Source organism: Aotus nancymaae, unplaced genomic scaffold (assembly GCF_030222135.1).
Source record: "Aotus nancymaae isolate 86718 unplaced genomic scaffold, 86718_ANA_hifiasm-v0.15.2.pri h1tg000041l, whole genome shotgun sequence".
NCBI lineage: Eukaryota > Metazoa > Chordata > Mammalia > Primates > Aotidae > Aotus > Aotus nancymaae.
This window is the reverse complement of record NW_026988455.1, coordinates 11,176,562-11,193,084: the sequence shown is the minus strand read 5'-3', so window position 1 is coordinate 11,193,084 and position 16,523 is coordinate 11,176,562. Positions and strand designations below refer to the sequence as shown.

At 35.7% G+C, this 16,523-nt stretch overlaps 1 protein-coding gene across 5 annotated transcripts in view; it reads left to right on the top strand.

Moving 5' to 3' along the window:
- Window positions 1-16,523, top strand: part of RIC1 (RIC1 homolog, RAB6A GEF complex partner 1) — a 143,146-nt gene that overhangs the window by 94,641 nt on the left and 31,982 nt on the right. For all 5 annotated transcript variants that reach the window (XM_012454531.2, XM_012454532.2, XM_064361464.1 and 2 more), the window contains exons 7-12: window positions 673-764; window positions 6,635-6,723; window positions 11,122-11,266; window positions 11,935-11,983; window positions 14,210-14,362; window positions 15,579-15,782. In XM_012454531.2, the coding sequence (XP_012309954.1) occupies window positions 673-764; window positions 6,635-6,723; window positions 11,122-11,266; window positions 11,935-11,983; window positions 14,210-14,362; window positions 15,579-15,782 (732 nt within the window). The remainder of the gene's footprint in view (window positions 1-672; window positions 765-6,634; window positions 6,724-11,121; window positions 11,267-11,934; window positions 11,984-14,209; window positions 14,363-15,578; window positions 15,783-16,523) is intronic.

Genomic DNA, 16,523 nt, shown 5'->3' with positions numbered 1-16,523 from the left:
AGGCATTGTCCTAAATAGTTTGCATGTATATCTTCATTTAATCTTTGAAACACCCTAAGAGATAAATAACTTACAGATAAGAAAACTGAAGCTTAAAAAGATCAAATAATCATTTTGGGCAGTGAAAGTAGTCCTGAGCTGTCAGGCTTCCAGATACCATGCTATTAACCATTACGTTATAAAGAAGGGGAATTGTAGAGAATAGTAAGCAATTGAGAAATCATGAATTGCTTCTAAACAATAAACCAAACAGAATGTACTGCTTTTCATTGACTGAGAAATTAAATACTATGTGCTAGGTGATGAGAGTAATAATAGTGAGCAAGTTAGATGCGGTTTCTGCTATCAAAATGTTTACATTCTAACAAGAAAGTTATCTTTGAGTTTGGAGATTGAATTTCCACATTTTAGTGTTTTTTAAATAGATTAACTAGCATTGGACTGAGCTCAGTATTTATCAGACCAATTCATGAGAAGCTTGAGGTTTTAAGGGAGACTGTTTGGTAGTATTTTTAAGGGAGACTATTGTGGTAGTCCTGGTGGGATAATTTCCTCTGCAGACGAAACCAAATAAGCGTTATGAAATTGTATGTTTACTGAAGGAGAATTATATTGACTACAGTAAATTTGGAGAAACACTTTTTAAGCCTTAACTATTTTTCTTTATTATAGCAGCTTCATGGAGTTTGGCCACAAGATGTTGTTGATGGAACATGTGTAGCAGTAAATAACAAGTATCGACTAATGGCATTTGGCTGTGTGAGGTATAATTGATGTAGACTTATATTCTTAAGAGTTGTTGCCACAAATACTGTTTTTTTTTTTAAACATAAGATGTTCATAACACACTTATAAACTTTATCATGCTATTATTTGTCAGTCAACCTTCATATGAAATGTAAAAATGAAGTGTTTTATTAGATTTTCAACAAACAAAAGTGAAGGGCAGATTTTGGAGGTTGAGCGTTTTAATTTGTAAAAGTGAGCTTTTTCTTCAATGGTAGAAAATTGACTTACAAGTTAAACAGAATAAATCAGTTAAAATTTAAGTTCTTTATTGTTTAAAAGAGGATTTGAAAGACATTTTTCCTTTTTAAAATAATCCTTAATTTTTAAGACATCAGCATCGACAATGCCTTCAAATTAGTGAGTGTGCTTCAGTTAACAAGCAAATGTAAAGTGCACATATAAAACCAGTTTCTTGCTTTAGTTTATTAGAGATTTTAGAAATAATATTGAAAAAAGTTATTTATTCAACAAATATCTGTGTGCCTATCACATACCAGCTATAGTTCTAAGCACTTGATACATTAGACAACAAAAATACGAAACTTTGTTGAGCTTAAATTTTGGCTCATAAATTTTAGCTAAAATAAAAAGATTATGTTGTTATAATGCCTTGCAATGTTATAGTGCTTTTTGGTTTTCTAACTCTTTCTTAAATATAAAACCCTATGTTGCCCTCAAAATGTGACTTGGTTGTTCTATAGAACACATATATAGTATAGTCTCCAGCCATATCATCTCCACCCAATTTAAGTATCAAAGGTTTTTTTATTAGTATAAGTAATTCACATATTATAAATTACCTTCGTTACACTCTTTATAAACTCCTTCTAAAGTAGGGAATCCTCATCCTCAACTTTGACTTTTTCTTAATACATTGATCCTCATTGAGCAGTTAAATGTAGAAATTCAGTAGGTTTAACTTAGTACAAGAGAGAAGGAAAAGCTTTTTTTTAATGTTTGTGAGTTTTATTGAGTCAGAATTTTAAAATCTATGCTCATGAATACATTTCACCTATAATTTTCCTCCTTACTCTCCTGAGTAACTAAGGTTATGACTGACTGATAAAGCAAGTTGAGGAGGGATTCCCCTCTTTGTCATCTCTATTCATCTTTGATTGTTTGGTAGAATTTGCCAATGAGAAGCCATCTGGACCTAGAATTTTCTTATTGGGGATTTTTTTGGACTATTGATTGAGTTTAGTTTTAAAAATAGATTTAAGAGGATTTAGATTTTCTGTCTCTTTCTATGTCATTTTGGCAAGTTGTATTTTTCCAGGAATTGGTTTCTTTCATATACACATTCAAATTTATCAGCATAAAGTTTATAATACCATTTTTATTTCACATTGTGAAACAAAAACATACACACAAATTAGTACATAATCCAAATATTCATATTTTAACAGTTGTAATACAAAAACCCATCTCTTTACAACTGGATCAGTAAATACAACATTGCCGGTCTACAGTCACAGACTCTACCTCTGCTACTGCCTAGTCACAACTCTTATTCCCTCCTTGACTCACTTAGTAACCAGTCAACATTGTGAGATTCATCCATGTCATTTACCAGTAGTTGTAATCATTTTTTAAATTGATTTATAATGTTCCATTTTTTGAATATACCATAATTTATGCACTTTGCTGTTGACATACATTTGCCTTATCTCTTGGTTTCCAAAAAAGGAGACATTCTCTTGTATAAATGGAATGTCTTTATCACATGTGAGATAATTAATGATAAATCCCTGATAGGATCTAATACCCAATTTATAAGCAGATTAACCCAGTTGCCACCAACAGTTAAATTTCTTCTGTACCGCCTTTGTTCCAACCAGAATTGATCAAGATTCATTAGTTATATTTGGTTATTATTTCTCTTTAGTTACCTTTTATCTACAATAATCCTTATACCACTTTTTTTATTTTCATGGCATTGACTTTTTTTGAGTCCATGTCAATTCTTTATAGAATATCCTGCATCCTAGATTTGCCTCATTGTTTCCTCATGATGACATTTGTTTTTTCTGACACTTGTCATGATTAAGCTGGAAGCTGGTTCTTGTTGAGCAGTACAGTCAAGTGACTAGAAAGCCCATATGTCAGGCATGGAAAAACATTTAGAGAAAATACACAAAGACAGAAGCAGTGACAATTATGCAGTTCCCCCAGTTCCTGCATTTGGGCTAGCACAAAGGCTGGGTGTTAGAATCCAGAAGTACTTCTCCTTAAGCTATGGGCTTATAAGCAAAGTACTAGCCCTCTCCCCAGAATAATGAAGGTAGACTCTTGGCTTATAGCTTTTTGGTCACCTCAGTTTTCATCAGCTGGTAGACTACAAGCTCTCTTCTAGCATGTTAATGGGTTAGGGTTAAAGTTTTGTGATTTCTAGCTGTGTGACATAACCAGTGTCTTCTAACCCAGATTTGCCAGCACTTACCAGAACTAATTGCCTTGAACACTAGGTTAAAGCTGGTGTCCTTAGAGTTGTGCAGGAAGCCAGTTTCCTTTTAGGATGCCAGTTTGCAGCAGATCAGTATTTGAACAACCTTCCTCTTATCTTTATATTTAAAGATATTATTCGATTCTGGTTACACATTTTGTCATGGGTGATGATACATACTTCCTGTGGTATCATTTAGTAATAATGTCAAATTGTCTCCATATTAATGATGCTAAATTTGATCGCTTATGTGGCAATAGCCATATCTCTCTTATAGAGGTTTATTTGCTTTGGAGTTAGTCCTATTTTTTTTAATGAAAATCTATTTTTCTCTTACATAAGGCTGGTGAGAATTCGAAGTAAAAGTAATTTTAAAAATACAGGCACTACAGAATACTTAAAAGATTGTCAGACTTTTATAAGTAGTAACTTAGTGCCTACTTGTTATTTAGAACATTGACTCCTCACTAACATTTTAGAGCTCAGCAACCCAGGGTTAGCAGTTGACAGTTGTCAGATGCAAAGCAAAAACAAACACCTACTACGTACTTAGTGCTATCTCTCAGCAAGAGATGATCTATTTGGCAGAGAGTCTGTAAAGAAATCTTTTCCAGATATTTGGCTTCTGGGTATGACTGAATGACAGATTAAATTTTCCCTCCCATCTGATACAGCCAAGAAAATGGACAAAAATATGAAAGAGCTGTTTTGAATTCAAGACAGGAACATAAGGTAACAAAGGACAGTGATTTCTGAAAGATGAGAAACAAAATAATCTCTATAACTGCCCTTTTTTTATTATTTTGAGTGTTTGTAGAATGCAGCACAGGAATGGGGAGATAGATCCTGAGTTGAGATGAGCACATGGAAATCATAGAATCTGGGGGAACCATGGCAGCTAGAGTTCATAATATAGACACCAAAGAGGTGGCACAAAGACAGAACTTCAGAGAGCTGTAAGGTGTCCCTCTTGGATATTAAACTGAGACATAGAAGATATTAGAAAAAGACTGAAATTAAACTTCTAGAAGTGAAAACTGTGATGTCTGAGATGAAAAATACACTGTATGGAACTAACAACAGATTAGACATTGCGGAAGAAAAGGTTAATGAACTTGAAAAACTTAGAAATTATCCAAAATGGAACACATAAAGAAAAAAAGAATTAAAATAAAAACAGAGTATCAGTAAGCTATGAGACAACTTTAAGGAGGCTACTATTGCAGGTATTTTATTTACTTAGTCTCAGTTCTAATCCTTGAGATAGGACCTGTATGGGAATGGATCAAAGCTGCTGTGAAGAAACAATCTGATTTCTCCTACCACAAAAAAAATTCTAATAGTCATAAACCAGTGTCATCCTATTATGTGCAAAAGCAGTCTTACATTAAAAAGTATTTTTAAGAACAACATTTGTTTCTCTTTCTTACTACAATAATGTTGCATAAGTAGGAGCTTCATTTTCAAATGCCGAATTTGTGTTAAATTTTTGAACTGAGACTATACCACAAGCACAAATGAGACTTTTCTGTTATCATTGTAGTTCAATTTTGAAATGTACCTGAGAAGTATTATAGAGATGTTACTTTTGGCTTCAGGCCCTTCATAAATTTGACCCTTGTTAAGATGTTTTAAATAATTATATATACCATCTACACAAAACATATATATTTTAAAAATAAAATCTTTATAAGTTACCATCCAGCATAAGAAATAGCACCTCACCAGTGCTGATGAAGCCTGCTGTTTACCCCCTTCTTTGATACTCTCCTTTCTCTGTCAGAGTATCACTAATCTGAAATTTGTATACATTAATTCTTCGTTGTATTTTTTACCACAAATGTATTTACTATTAATACTATATAACTACTATATTTATCAAATATGTATGTTTATATTTGCTGTGCTTTTATACACACACATACACACACTTTTATGTGTGTGTGTGTGTATCTATAAGATATCTTAAATATATATACTGTTGGGCTGGGCGTGGTGGCTCACGCCTGTAATCCCAGCACTTTGGGAGGCCGGGGTGGGTGGATCACGAGGTCAAGAGATCGAGACCATCCTGGTCAACATGGTGAAACCCCGTCTCTACTAAAAATACAAAAAATTAGCTGGGCATGGTGGTGCGTGCCTGTAATCCCAGCTACTCGGGAGGCTGAGGCAGGAGAATTGCCTGAACCCAGGAGGCAGAGATTGCGGTGAGCTGAGATCGCACCATTGCACTCCAGCCTGGGTAACAAGAGCAAAACTCCATCTCAAAACTGTATATATATATATACAGTTGACTGTTGAACAATCCAGGAAGAGGCACCAACCCCCTCACACAGTTGAAAATTTGCATATAAGTTTTGACTCCTTCCAATACTTTTAACTACTAATAGCATACTGTTGACTGGAAACTTTACTGACAGTATAGTCAATTAACACATACTTTTTATGTTATATATATATTATTATATATTGTATTCTTACAATAAGCTAGAGAAAAAATTATTAAGAAAATTATAAGGAAGAGGCTGGACTTGGTGGCTCATGCCTGTAACCCCACCACTTTGGGAGGCTGAGGTGGGCAGATCATGAAGTCAGGAGTTTGAGACCAGCCTGGCCAACATGGTGAAACCCCATCTCTACTAAGAATACAAAAATTACCCAAGTATGGTGGCTCATGCCTGTAATCCCAGCTATTAGGGAGGCTGAGGCAGCAGTGAGCCAAGATGGCGCCACTGCACTCTAGCCTGGGCGACAGAGTGAGACTAGGTCTCAAAAAAAAAAAAATTATAAGGAAGAAATAATGTATTTACTATTAAGTGGAAGTTGATCATCATAGAGGTCTTCATTCTCACTATCTTCATGCTGAATAGGCTGAGGAAGAGAAGGAGGAAAAGGAGGAGTTGGTCGTGATATCTCAGGGGTGGCAGAGGCAGAAGAAAATACACTTATAAGTGAGCCCATGCAGTTCAAATCCATGTTGTTCGAGGGTTAACTGTATTCGCTATCCATGTGGCTAAAGTTTATTCATTTTTAGTGCTGTATGGTATAGTATTTACATTGCTACACCATATGTACTATAGCCAAATAAAAGTTTAATTTTTTTCTCATGTTGCTAGATATTCAGGCTATTTCCTTTTTTAAAAATTATGCACAGTAGTACAATGGACATTGTACATGTCTCTAATAAACATTAGACAATAATTTCTGGGATATATCTGGAAGTAAAATTGTGAGATTAGATTATACCTTTGTTCAAATTCATGAGATGACTGCAACTTATTGACAAAATGGTTTTGTTCTAGTTAACACTCCCACCAGCAAAACATAAGAGTTCCATAATGCTTTTTCTATTTGTCTTTGTCTTTTTTCACTAAAAGTTTTTTGTTGTTGTTGTTTTCACAGTGGTTCTGTGCAGGTCTATACAATAGATAACAGCACTGGAGCCATGCTGCTATCTCATAAATTAGAGCTAACAGCAAAACAGTATCCTGGTGAGTCTTTTTCTTTTTCTTTTTTTAAACATTTTTAATTTACTGGTAATGCTAGGTATAGCAGATGCTGATTTTAAATTAAACAATGCATGTCATGCTATAGGTCAAATATTGGGGTTCTGGGTCTGAAACAGGCTCAAGTCTGGAAATTGATTGAGGGGCCATGATTCTCTGATTTAATAATTAAAATTAGCCTTCTGTCCATGAGACCTAGAAGTTTTCTGCCTGTATAAAGTAGGAATGCAGTAGGCTTCTTATCAATTTCACTTCCAGGAACACCGTGATTAATTAGCCAATGCCAGAGTTCTACACAAGTTAGACTATTCTGATTGCCACTTTGCCTCTGCTGTCCATTACGGTAGCTACACCCATCTTGCCTTTGATGATTGAGTGCCACCACTTGGCCCTGCTGCCTCTGGATCCAATTATTCCCATTGTATTGAAATTTTGTAGTTGAGTGACTGAGGTTCCCACTGTTAGATCTGACATAGGAGAAGAGTAATTACAGGGTTCTTCAAAGATGTAGGTGCTGCCCTCCTGAATCTGTTTTGCAAGGCACTGGTCAAGGATATATCTTCTGGACCCTCCCAGCTGAGATGAGTAGGTCTAAAGTGACTAATCCATTCCACCATCTCAATCTCCCTAAGCCTTTGGAGCCCTTTGTCTACATTAAACCAAGAGAGATCAGGCATTTCCAGCTCACTCACAGTGGGCCATCTTTTAACCCATATTTCAGCTAATGGAGTCAATAAACTATTGGAACCTTTTTTAACTCCCCAAGCTGCAACATTAAATGCAGAGTCCCTACTTTAGTGAGCTTAACTCAATAAATTCAGTCTGAGCCAACTCTGTGTTCCTTCCATCATTATCCCACACCCTTAATATCCATTCTCATGCCTGTTCTCCAGATTTCTGTTTATATAAATTAGAAAACTCAAACAGTTCCCATAGCATAACTCCTCATAGGTCACACTCTCAACTTCACCTCTACGGGCTCACCAGGACTTTAGTTATAGGTCTAGAAGCAAACAGAGGTGTTGGGGGTGACTCCTGAGGAGAATCAACATTATCTTGCTTGGCAAGTGCCTCAAAGGAGGCCATCACTGTTGCCTCAGGCAGCACAGGGTTTATCTCCTCAGACAAAGGTGGAAGGACTGATGGCAGCATGGGTCCCGGAAGGGATGTTGCCACTACTGGAGATGGGGAAACTGTTTCTTATGGCAAGAAAGCTTCACCACAGTTTACAAGCTCAGTGAATCCAGCTTCATCAGGGTCCTCCCACACATCCCCATTCCAAGTTGCAGGGTCCCATTCTTTTCCAGTTGATGCCCTCACTTTAACAGTAGATACCTATTGAGGCTGTGCATGCACCTTTCATTGCAGGTCAGCCACTCATATGATAAGGACTTGTCTCTGTTTTTCCACAATTTCAGCTCTTTCTCTACAGGAGATAAGACTTTCACTCAGGACAATCTTAGCAGATTTGAGGCTCAGTATCTACTTCTGGGAGATAGAGTCCCTGAGTTCATCATTTTCTTTATCACTTTGTTCACTTAACTTAGGAGCAACCAACCAGCTTCATTATGTTCTTTGGTTCTCCACGTATTGTCAAGGGTGTTATGCATAGAGTCATTAAACTCCTTGCCTCTCACAAGCAACAAGTCAGGAGTGTCAAATGCATCTATTTTGCATAAGTCTCTAAACAGTTCATGCCAAGGACTATCAGTGTTCTCTGTACTATTAGAAATAAAGTCCTTAGCATTTTGGGGTCTAATCATAGTAAGCAGCCAACTCCAGAAACCCCAAAACCAATGAAAGAACTCCATCCTTAATATTCTGTTCCTCTAGAACAATCCTGGTACCAAAATCTGTATTAGTAAGGGTTCTCTAGAGGGACAGAACTAATAGAATAGATACATATAAATTAAAAAGAGGAGTTTATTAAGCATTAACTCATACAATCACAAAGTCCAACAATAGGCCCTCTGCAGGCTGAGGAGCAAGAAAAGCCAGTCTGAGTTCCAACACTGAAGAACTTGGAGTTTGATGTTCAAGGGCAGGGAGCACCTAGCACTGGAGAAAGATGTAGGCTGGGGAGCTAGGCCAGTCTCTGTTTTAACATTTTTCTGCTTATATTGTAGCTGCACTGGCAGCTGATAAGATTGTGCCCACCCATATTAAGGGTGGTTCTGCCTTTCCCAGCCCACTGACTGAAATGTTAATCTCCTTTGGCAACACCCTCACAGACACACCCAGGATCAATGCTTTGTATCCTTCAATCCAATCAAGTTGACACTCAGTATTAACCATCACAATTAAGATACTTATTCATGTTGACTTAGTGTTACCCACACTTACAACAATATTTTTGCCTACCATATCTTTTTACCAACTCATACCTTCTTCCTGAGACCATTTTCTGCCTGAAAAACCTCCCATACCTCCGTTGGAATTTCTTTTAATGAAGTTTTTTGAAGGTAAACTCTACTTTGGGGGTGTCTGAAATGTACTTATTTTGCCTTGTGATTTAATTATAGTTTAACTTGGTAGGCTGTTTTGGATTGGCAGTTCTTTTCTTTTTATATATTGAAGAATTCACTCCAGTGTCATTGAATTTTCATTGCAGCTATTGGGAGATCAAGTTTTCTTCTCTTTTCCAGAGATTAGTCTTTGTAGCTACCTTTCAAATTTTATTTTTGTTTTTGGCATTCTGCAGTTTCACTGTGATGTGGAAGGTGAAGAATTTTGTTTGTTTGTTTTTCAAATCCTGCTTGAGACTCAGGCTTGCTGGATGAAGATTCATGTCTTTGAACTATTTCTGGAAAATTTTCTCAACCAGTCTTCCTAAATACTGCCTCTCCCCTAATCTCTTTATCTGGAACTCAGATACGTTTTACTTTTTTCCGTTGAACTATTTCTGGAAAATTTTCTCAACCAGTCTTCCTAAATACTGTCTCTCCCCTAATCTCTTTATCTGGAACTCAGATACGTTTTACTTTTTTCCGTGTTTCTTAACCTGACTTTAAAATTTTTTAAATTTTATTTCTCTAGACTGCATTCTAGAATTTTTTTTTTCCATCTGGGTTTGCTAATTCTGTCCAGTTAGGTCTAATATGTTGTTTGATCTGTCCATCAAGTTTTTAATTTCAGGTATTGTATTTTTTATTATTTAAAGTCTTTTTTAGCTCTTTTTCCGATCTGTATGCATCCTGCTCCTTGTCTTGGTTTTCTCTTTTATTTCGTTGACTATAAAAAGCATAGTTATTTTATGTTCTGTGTTTGTTAATCCCCAAATCTGAAGCTGTTCTGAGTCTGTTTCTGCCACGTCTTGATTCTTTGGGTTTTTGCTCTTTTTTTTATGTATTTTAGGATTTTTGACTGAGAGCTAATTATTTTCTTTGAAGCATATTTTTTGTGTAGTGCTTGAAGAACTGAATTATATTTGAGTTTTTCCATTTGTCTTTGCTTCCACTGGTCGCTTGGGAGCTCTACATCAGTCTGGAACCCTTTGCATTGTATTCTCTGTGATTTCTTTGAACCTCATTAAATTGCACAAAATTACAAATCAGAGTGAGGGTTTGTGGCTTCAGGTGATCAAACGAGCATTACTTTCCGTTCAGTTCCACTGATGAAACATGGAAATGTTCCTTGCTAATTTTTTCCTTCTACACGGCAGAGGTTTTTTTTCTCATTCATCATGGATATAGTCCATTGTAGTCCCAGGTTTATATGAGTATCTTTTGTTAGATTACCTGTCTTGGCCAAACTCTGAGCTTCATCTCCTGTTCCTAACATGAGTAATCAGAGGGTAAAAGTCAAGGTCTCCAGGATTTGACAGAAAAATTCAGAGGGCAAGCACTTTGTCTCAGTATTTTTGGTTGTTTTGAGGATTTAAGTATTCTATTCAACATCTTAGTTTTTTCAGTGTGGAAGTCATTGAGGGTGTCATTTGCTGTACTTCTAGAAATAGAAATTTGCTCCTTAAGTTTTTTTTTAATCATTCTTACTATGTAGCCTTTTTAAAGGCCGGCTTTTTTTTTTCCCTAAGGACAGTTTTTACTGTAAACCTTATCCCTGTTTTACAGAAACTGATTTATACAAAGCCAAGGATGCTTAAGATTACACATTTATAAGTTATTCAAGCCAACAGTGGCTAGAAACAGGTTTCACTTCTTACAGATCACCTGTGCACTGAGTGTTCTGCTTAGATTAGGACAAAACTAATGGCCTTGCTAATTTTAAGTAGTCCTAAATGAGCAGGATTTATTGCATTTTTTGAAACAGTCATGCCTTTTTGCTCCTTTAGATTTGAAAATATCAACTGTAAAAAAAAACTAAGTATTTCTGAATTTCTGAAGCAACTATTTATTTTTAACTCTTCTTACCATTTCCTAACAGATGTTTGGAATAAAACAGGAGCTGTTAAATTGATGAGATGGTCTCCTGACAATAGTGTTGTAATAGTTACCTGGGAATATGGAGGCCTTTCTTTATGGAGTGTGTTTGGAGCACAGCTGATTTGTACACTTGGAGGAGATTTTGCGTAAGTCAAAAAATGCAATTTTTAGATAAAATAACTCCATTATTTTTCACAGTGCATGCATACCAAAACCTTGTGTCAAAACTTCCATTTTGCCTCGATTCTTTAAACAGTAAAGTTCATAATCTGTTCAGAATATATTCATTCTCTGAACATTCCGTTTTTAAAAAACATGCATCTCATTCCATAAAAATGTATGTATTTATTGAACCCCTGTTGCATATATGACAGCATGTCAGACACAAAGCAGAATCAGACATGGTTCTGCTTTTAGGTAGTTTATAATTTAATGTGGGTGGTAAGACATGTATATAAATAGTAGAAAGTTATGTTCTCTCATTTGGTTAATGTAGGTTAGCCCAGTGGTTGATAGAAGTAGGTTAGTATCTCTTCCCACTTCGTATACTACCCTGAACCTCAGTCCTGATGAAATGAGCACACCTTTAAAAGCTGCATGACTCTGGCAAGAAGTCACTTGGACCTGGGAAAATGTGGCTAAGAGATACATACACCTAGGTGTATTAACCCACAGTTTTGTATTTCATGCATTATTATGTATTTCTATTTTGAAGGAGCAAAATCATTTTGATTTTTTTAAGAAAACTAACACTAAATTTTATGTGCATTATGTATAATTGGAAGGCTGTATTATAGTTTCTATTCTGTTTCAGTTATAGGTCTGATGGCACCAAAAAGGAGCCCCTTAAGATCAACTCCATGGTAAGTATTTTCTATAAAAAATCGGCATGATATAAAAAATAACTTGGATTTTTTTCTTCCCTATTTTCACTCATGTTTATTAATTTATTTTATTTCTTGAGACAGGGTCTTGCTCTGTCACCCAGACTGGAGAGCAGTGGCAGATCAAAGCTCACTGCAGCCTCTATCTCCCGGGCTCACTAAGCGATCCTCCTGCCTCAAGCTCCCAAGTAGCTGAAACTATAGACATGCCACTATCCACACCCGGCTATTTATTTTTAGTAGAGACAGGGTCTGGCCATGTTGCCCAGGCTGGCCCTTTTTTCACTCATTTTGATCTGATGAAATCACAAAACTATTTTAGTCTCAGTGGCCTCCTCCTCAATGGTTCTTGCTTGATGAAAGTCATCCTTTTTTTTCATTGGAAGGCTGCCTGGTTTTCAGTATTTGCATTTTGTTTAGATATATCCACCAAACCCCTATCATCTTATAATGATAATGACTGTTCAGATGAGGCCTTTTTTGTATGTGTCTTCTCATGGCCTGCTTGCTTTTAACATGAGGTGAAATGTTCGTTGGGCATTTTTCCTGGAGGATATGTTGTGCATTACTTGAGCACACATATACATACATAGACACACACACACACATACACACACTGTTTTTTCTGCTGCTGGACCTGGCCAGGCCAAGTTGCAGTATAGCACAGTGCCTTGGGCATATTTTTTTAAACTCTCATAGATGTATGTCAAGAGAATTATAGTCACTGTTGTAAACAATACAGGTTGAATATCCCTTAACCAAAATTCTTGGAACCAGAAGGATTTCAGATTTTGGAACTTTTTGGATTTTGGAATATTCACATATACATTCTTGAGGATGAGACTCAAGTCTAAACACAAAATTCACTTATGTTTTATATATATCCTATGCACTTAGACTGAAGGTAATGTATTTTTTAATAATTTTGTGCATAAAAAGTTTTGACTGCATCTCATCACATGAAGTCAGGTGTGGAATTTTTTACTGTGGTGTCATATCAGCCCTCAAAAAGTTTCAGCAATTGGGGCATTTCAGATTTTTGGATTAGGGAGGCTCAACCTGTATTTTTGTATACCTATTTTCAAGAGTTTCTTTAGAAAATGAAGAGATAGAACCCCTGTCTTTACATAACAACTTTTTCTTGCTTATAGCCCCTCTGCTTACCATCCTTTTAAAATTAGTGACTGTGAGACTTGTCACTTCCCTTTTTTCTTGCTCCACAGAGGAAGACATTTTTCTAATCTTGGGTTTCTTATAGAATTAAAGCCACCATGGTTGCCTAATAGTGGTTTCCAACCTTCCACCACCAAGGACCCCTTTTGATGTCTTTGCCCACCTCCATAATTTAAGTTTTCAGCCATACATTTCTATAAATGCCAATCAGTGCTTCTGAATGGCATGAAACAGCCAGTGTTTTCTATTTCACTAAGTTGATATTTCAACCACAAGCTAAGAATCTCAGCATTTTAGTTAAAACTAGTACGCCTTTATCATAGGAAAACATGAAAGTCCTATTAAACTTTTGAAATTTTGCAACAATTCATGGCCTACCCCTTTTGCCCCTTTGCCATTTTCTTGGTTTGAAGATTGAGAATCACTAATCTTTAAAAATACTATCATGGAGTCTAGTTACAGAATATTGAAACTGAGTGGCTCTGGAGGAATTTATTTGAACCTTCTCATTTTACAGAGGAAGAAATTTATACCCTGGCTTGGCCAAGGTAATATAATAAAAAGCTAAGCTGTAATGAAAACTCTAGTCTCACAGCTTCCAATCCAATGTTCTTCGCTCCATACAAAACTGCATGTTGTATGGGCTTCTTTGCCAGGCCTCTGCTAGGTAACCTGGAGTGTCTTCTGTAAGGAATTTCTTTGTATTTGAGAGGCAGCTAAATTAAAAGTAATGGAGAAGTTACAGAGCATAGTAGGTAATTTTAGGATTGAGATCCTGAAATTGGCATTAAGAATGGTAGGTAATGTTTTCGCTTTTGTAGATAGACAGCAGTAATGGTGGTTTCCTCTGGAGTTAGTTAAGAGATAATTGAAGGTGTGATTCTTGTCTGTGTTATCACAGTTTCTCCAACCTGCAGAGGTCATTAATAATGCTATCATTGGCTATTTCAGAATTTGGATAATTGAAACCAGGAAGGGCTACAAAAGCCATTTATTACTCTGACTGTTTTTCTTCCTCTTCTTCTCTCTAAGAGCTGGGGTGCAGAAGGCTATCACCTATGGGTAATCAGTGGATTTGGTTCTCAAAACACTGAAATTGAGTCTGACCTCAGGAGTGTAGTAAAACAGCCCAGCATCCTGTTATTTCAGTTTATTAAGAGTGTACTCACTGTAAACCCTTGTATGGTAAGTATATTTAAAGCTCTGATTTTTTAGTGTTTTTTATGTTAGAATTTTAGACCCTTCTTATGACATATGTATGCATGGTATATACTCCTAAAATTGGCATATTATCTTCTTTTCTGTGATTCTTGTGTTTTTACTTTATATTAAATTTATACCAAAATTTTATTTCTCAATGAGTTGTGTTTCTTTGGTTTTTATTTTTTTAATAGGGTCATAAGCAATTTGACGGAAAGCAATGTTTATATATTTGAATAATTTGAATAATTTAGTGTTGATCTGAATAGCATTTTCCAAAGCGTGTTCCTCCAGGCACTACTTACAAGAGATATTAGTAGTAGTTCCACGGGATTTTTTAAAATTTTTGTTTCCATGTAAGTGTGAAATAAAGATGAAACAAAATTGTAGAAATTTCTTTATTTTAGGGTTTCAGAGTCTTAAAATATGCTAATGTGCATCATGAAAATCCAGGAGGTAGCATATAAAAAACAATGTTCCCCATGCTTATTTAACTGTGAATTTTTAAGAAACAGCTTGAAGAAAATGTGTCTGAGGACTTGCTTTTAGAAACACTGCCCCAAATTATAAACTCTTATATTTCTATCTGAAATAATGTATACTAATATTACTATATATTGCTAATATACAGTAATAGTATATGTAACATGTTAGAAATGCATATCCTAATACCTACTATCAATGGCTTTTTAGTGGACATTTGGTACAACAAATTTCTAATTAAAATTTACAATAAATCAAGAAAGAAGGTGAAAATAGCCTGAATCTCAAATCTGTTATTCCACTTGAAGATCAAGGATCCCCAGAAAAGAAGAAAGTATTTCTCCTCCCCTTCCGCATCCCAAATAATAATTTAAAAGCACCCTTGAGTTTTATGTCAAGCCAGCATTTGGACTAAAATGGTGAGGTGGGTAGGATGCTGCTTTGTCTGATTTGAATAGTTAATAAGTCTCCTCACCTTTGAGAACACTGGCTTTCTAGTTGAAAACTCATGGTCACTAATAGCACTATTCTTTCTAATTATAATAGTGCATGAGATGATTGTACTTTGTCCTCTGTGAAGAAAATCAACATTGAGATATATGTACATTTCCTATAATAAAACTAAATCAATATGTTAACTTACTTTCTCCTACATATGTTGAGTTGTTTTTATTTGCTTTTCTCCTTTACCCATTTTGTTCCTCTTTCACTCATTTAGAGTAACCAAGAGCAGGTATTGCTTCAGGGCGAGGATCGCTTGTACTTGAACTGTGGGGAGGCTTCACAAACCCAGAATCCCAGGAGTTCTTCAACACACTCTGAGCATAAGCCCAGTCGAGAAAAGAGCCCATTTTCAGATGGAGGTTTAGAGTCTCAGGGATTAAGCACTTTACTTGGACATCGGCATTGGCATGTTGTACAGGTAAATCTTTAATTAGTGATGACTAGAGACTTATTCTTTGACAGGATATCACCTGGAACAGATTATTAAATGTTTCATCTGTTAACTTCAGGCAACTGAGAATCCTTTTAACCATTTTGTCATATCCTTCTGCTTTTCTGCGTTCTTGTCCTCTTGTTTTCTCCTTCTTTTCTTTCCACTTGGTGTAGAGTGTATCCCCACCTGCTTCAAGTGCATTAATAATGTCAAGAACTAGAAGTTTATGTTTTACCTTCTCATTGAGAACTACTTATTTTACTTTCAGCCTCTTTTTTGTATAAATCTAGCTCTACAGATTTGCACAGGCAAAACAAAGTGTAATAATTTCATGGAAAGTGACAACATCAACTAGAACTCTGTACAGCTGACCTTGCAGTCCTAATGGGGCCACATTGAGGTTAATCATGTGACTTTGGACCCAAATTGCAGACTTGTGATCAGTAGAGAGCTTTATTGTTAATAATTTTATTAGCTAATCTTATTCTAAATTATTTATTCATTCTGATACCACTTTTAAATTAACAGTGTCTTACAGTAATTCTGATAAACTGACATTAAATGTTAAACATGGAAATTAATTCTGAATTTTGATACCAAGTAAAATTAATTTGGGGAAACCAGTAAGTTGAAGTTTCTTTAAAGAATCTTGCATACTTAATTTCAATGTTCTGAGTGTTTTCTTTCCCCTTTTGATAGCAAAATATTTTAGATACATCAAGCCCA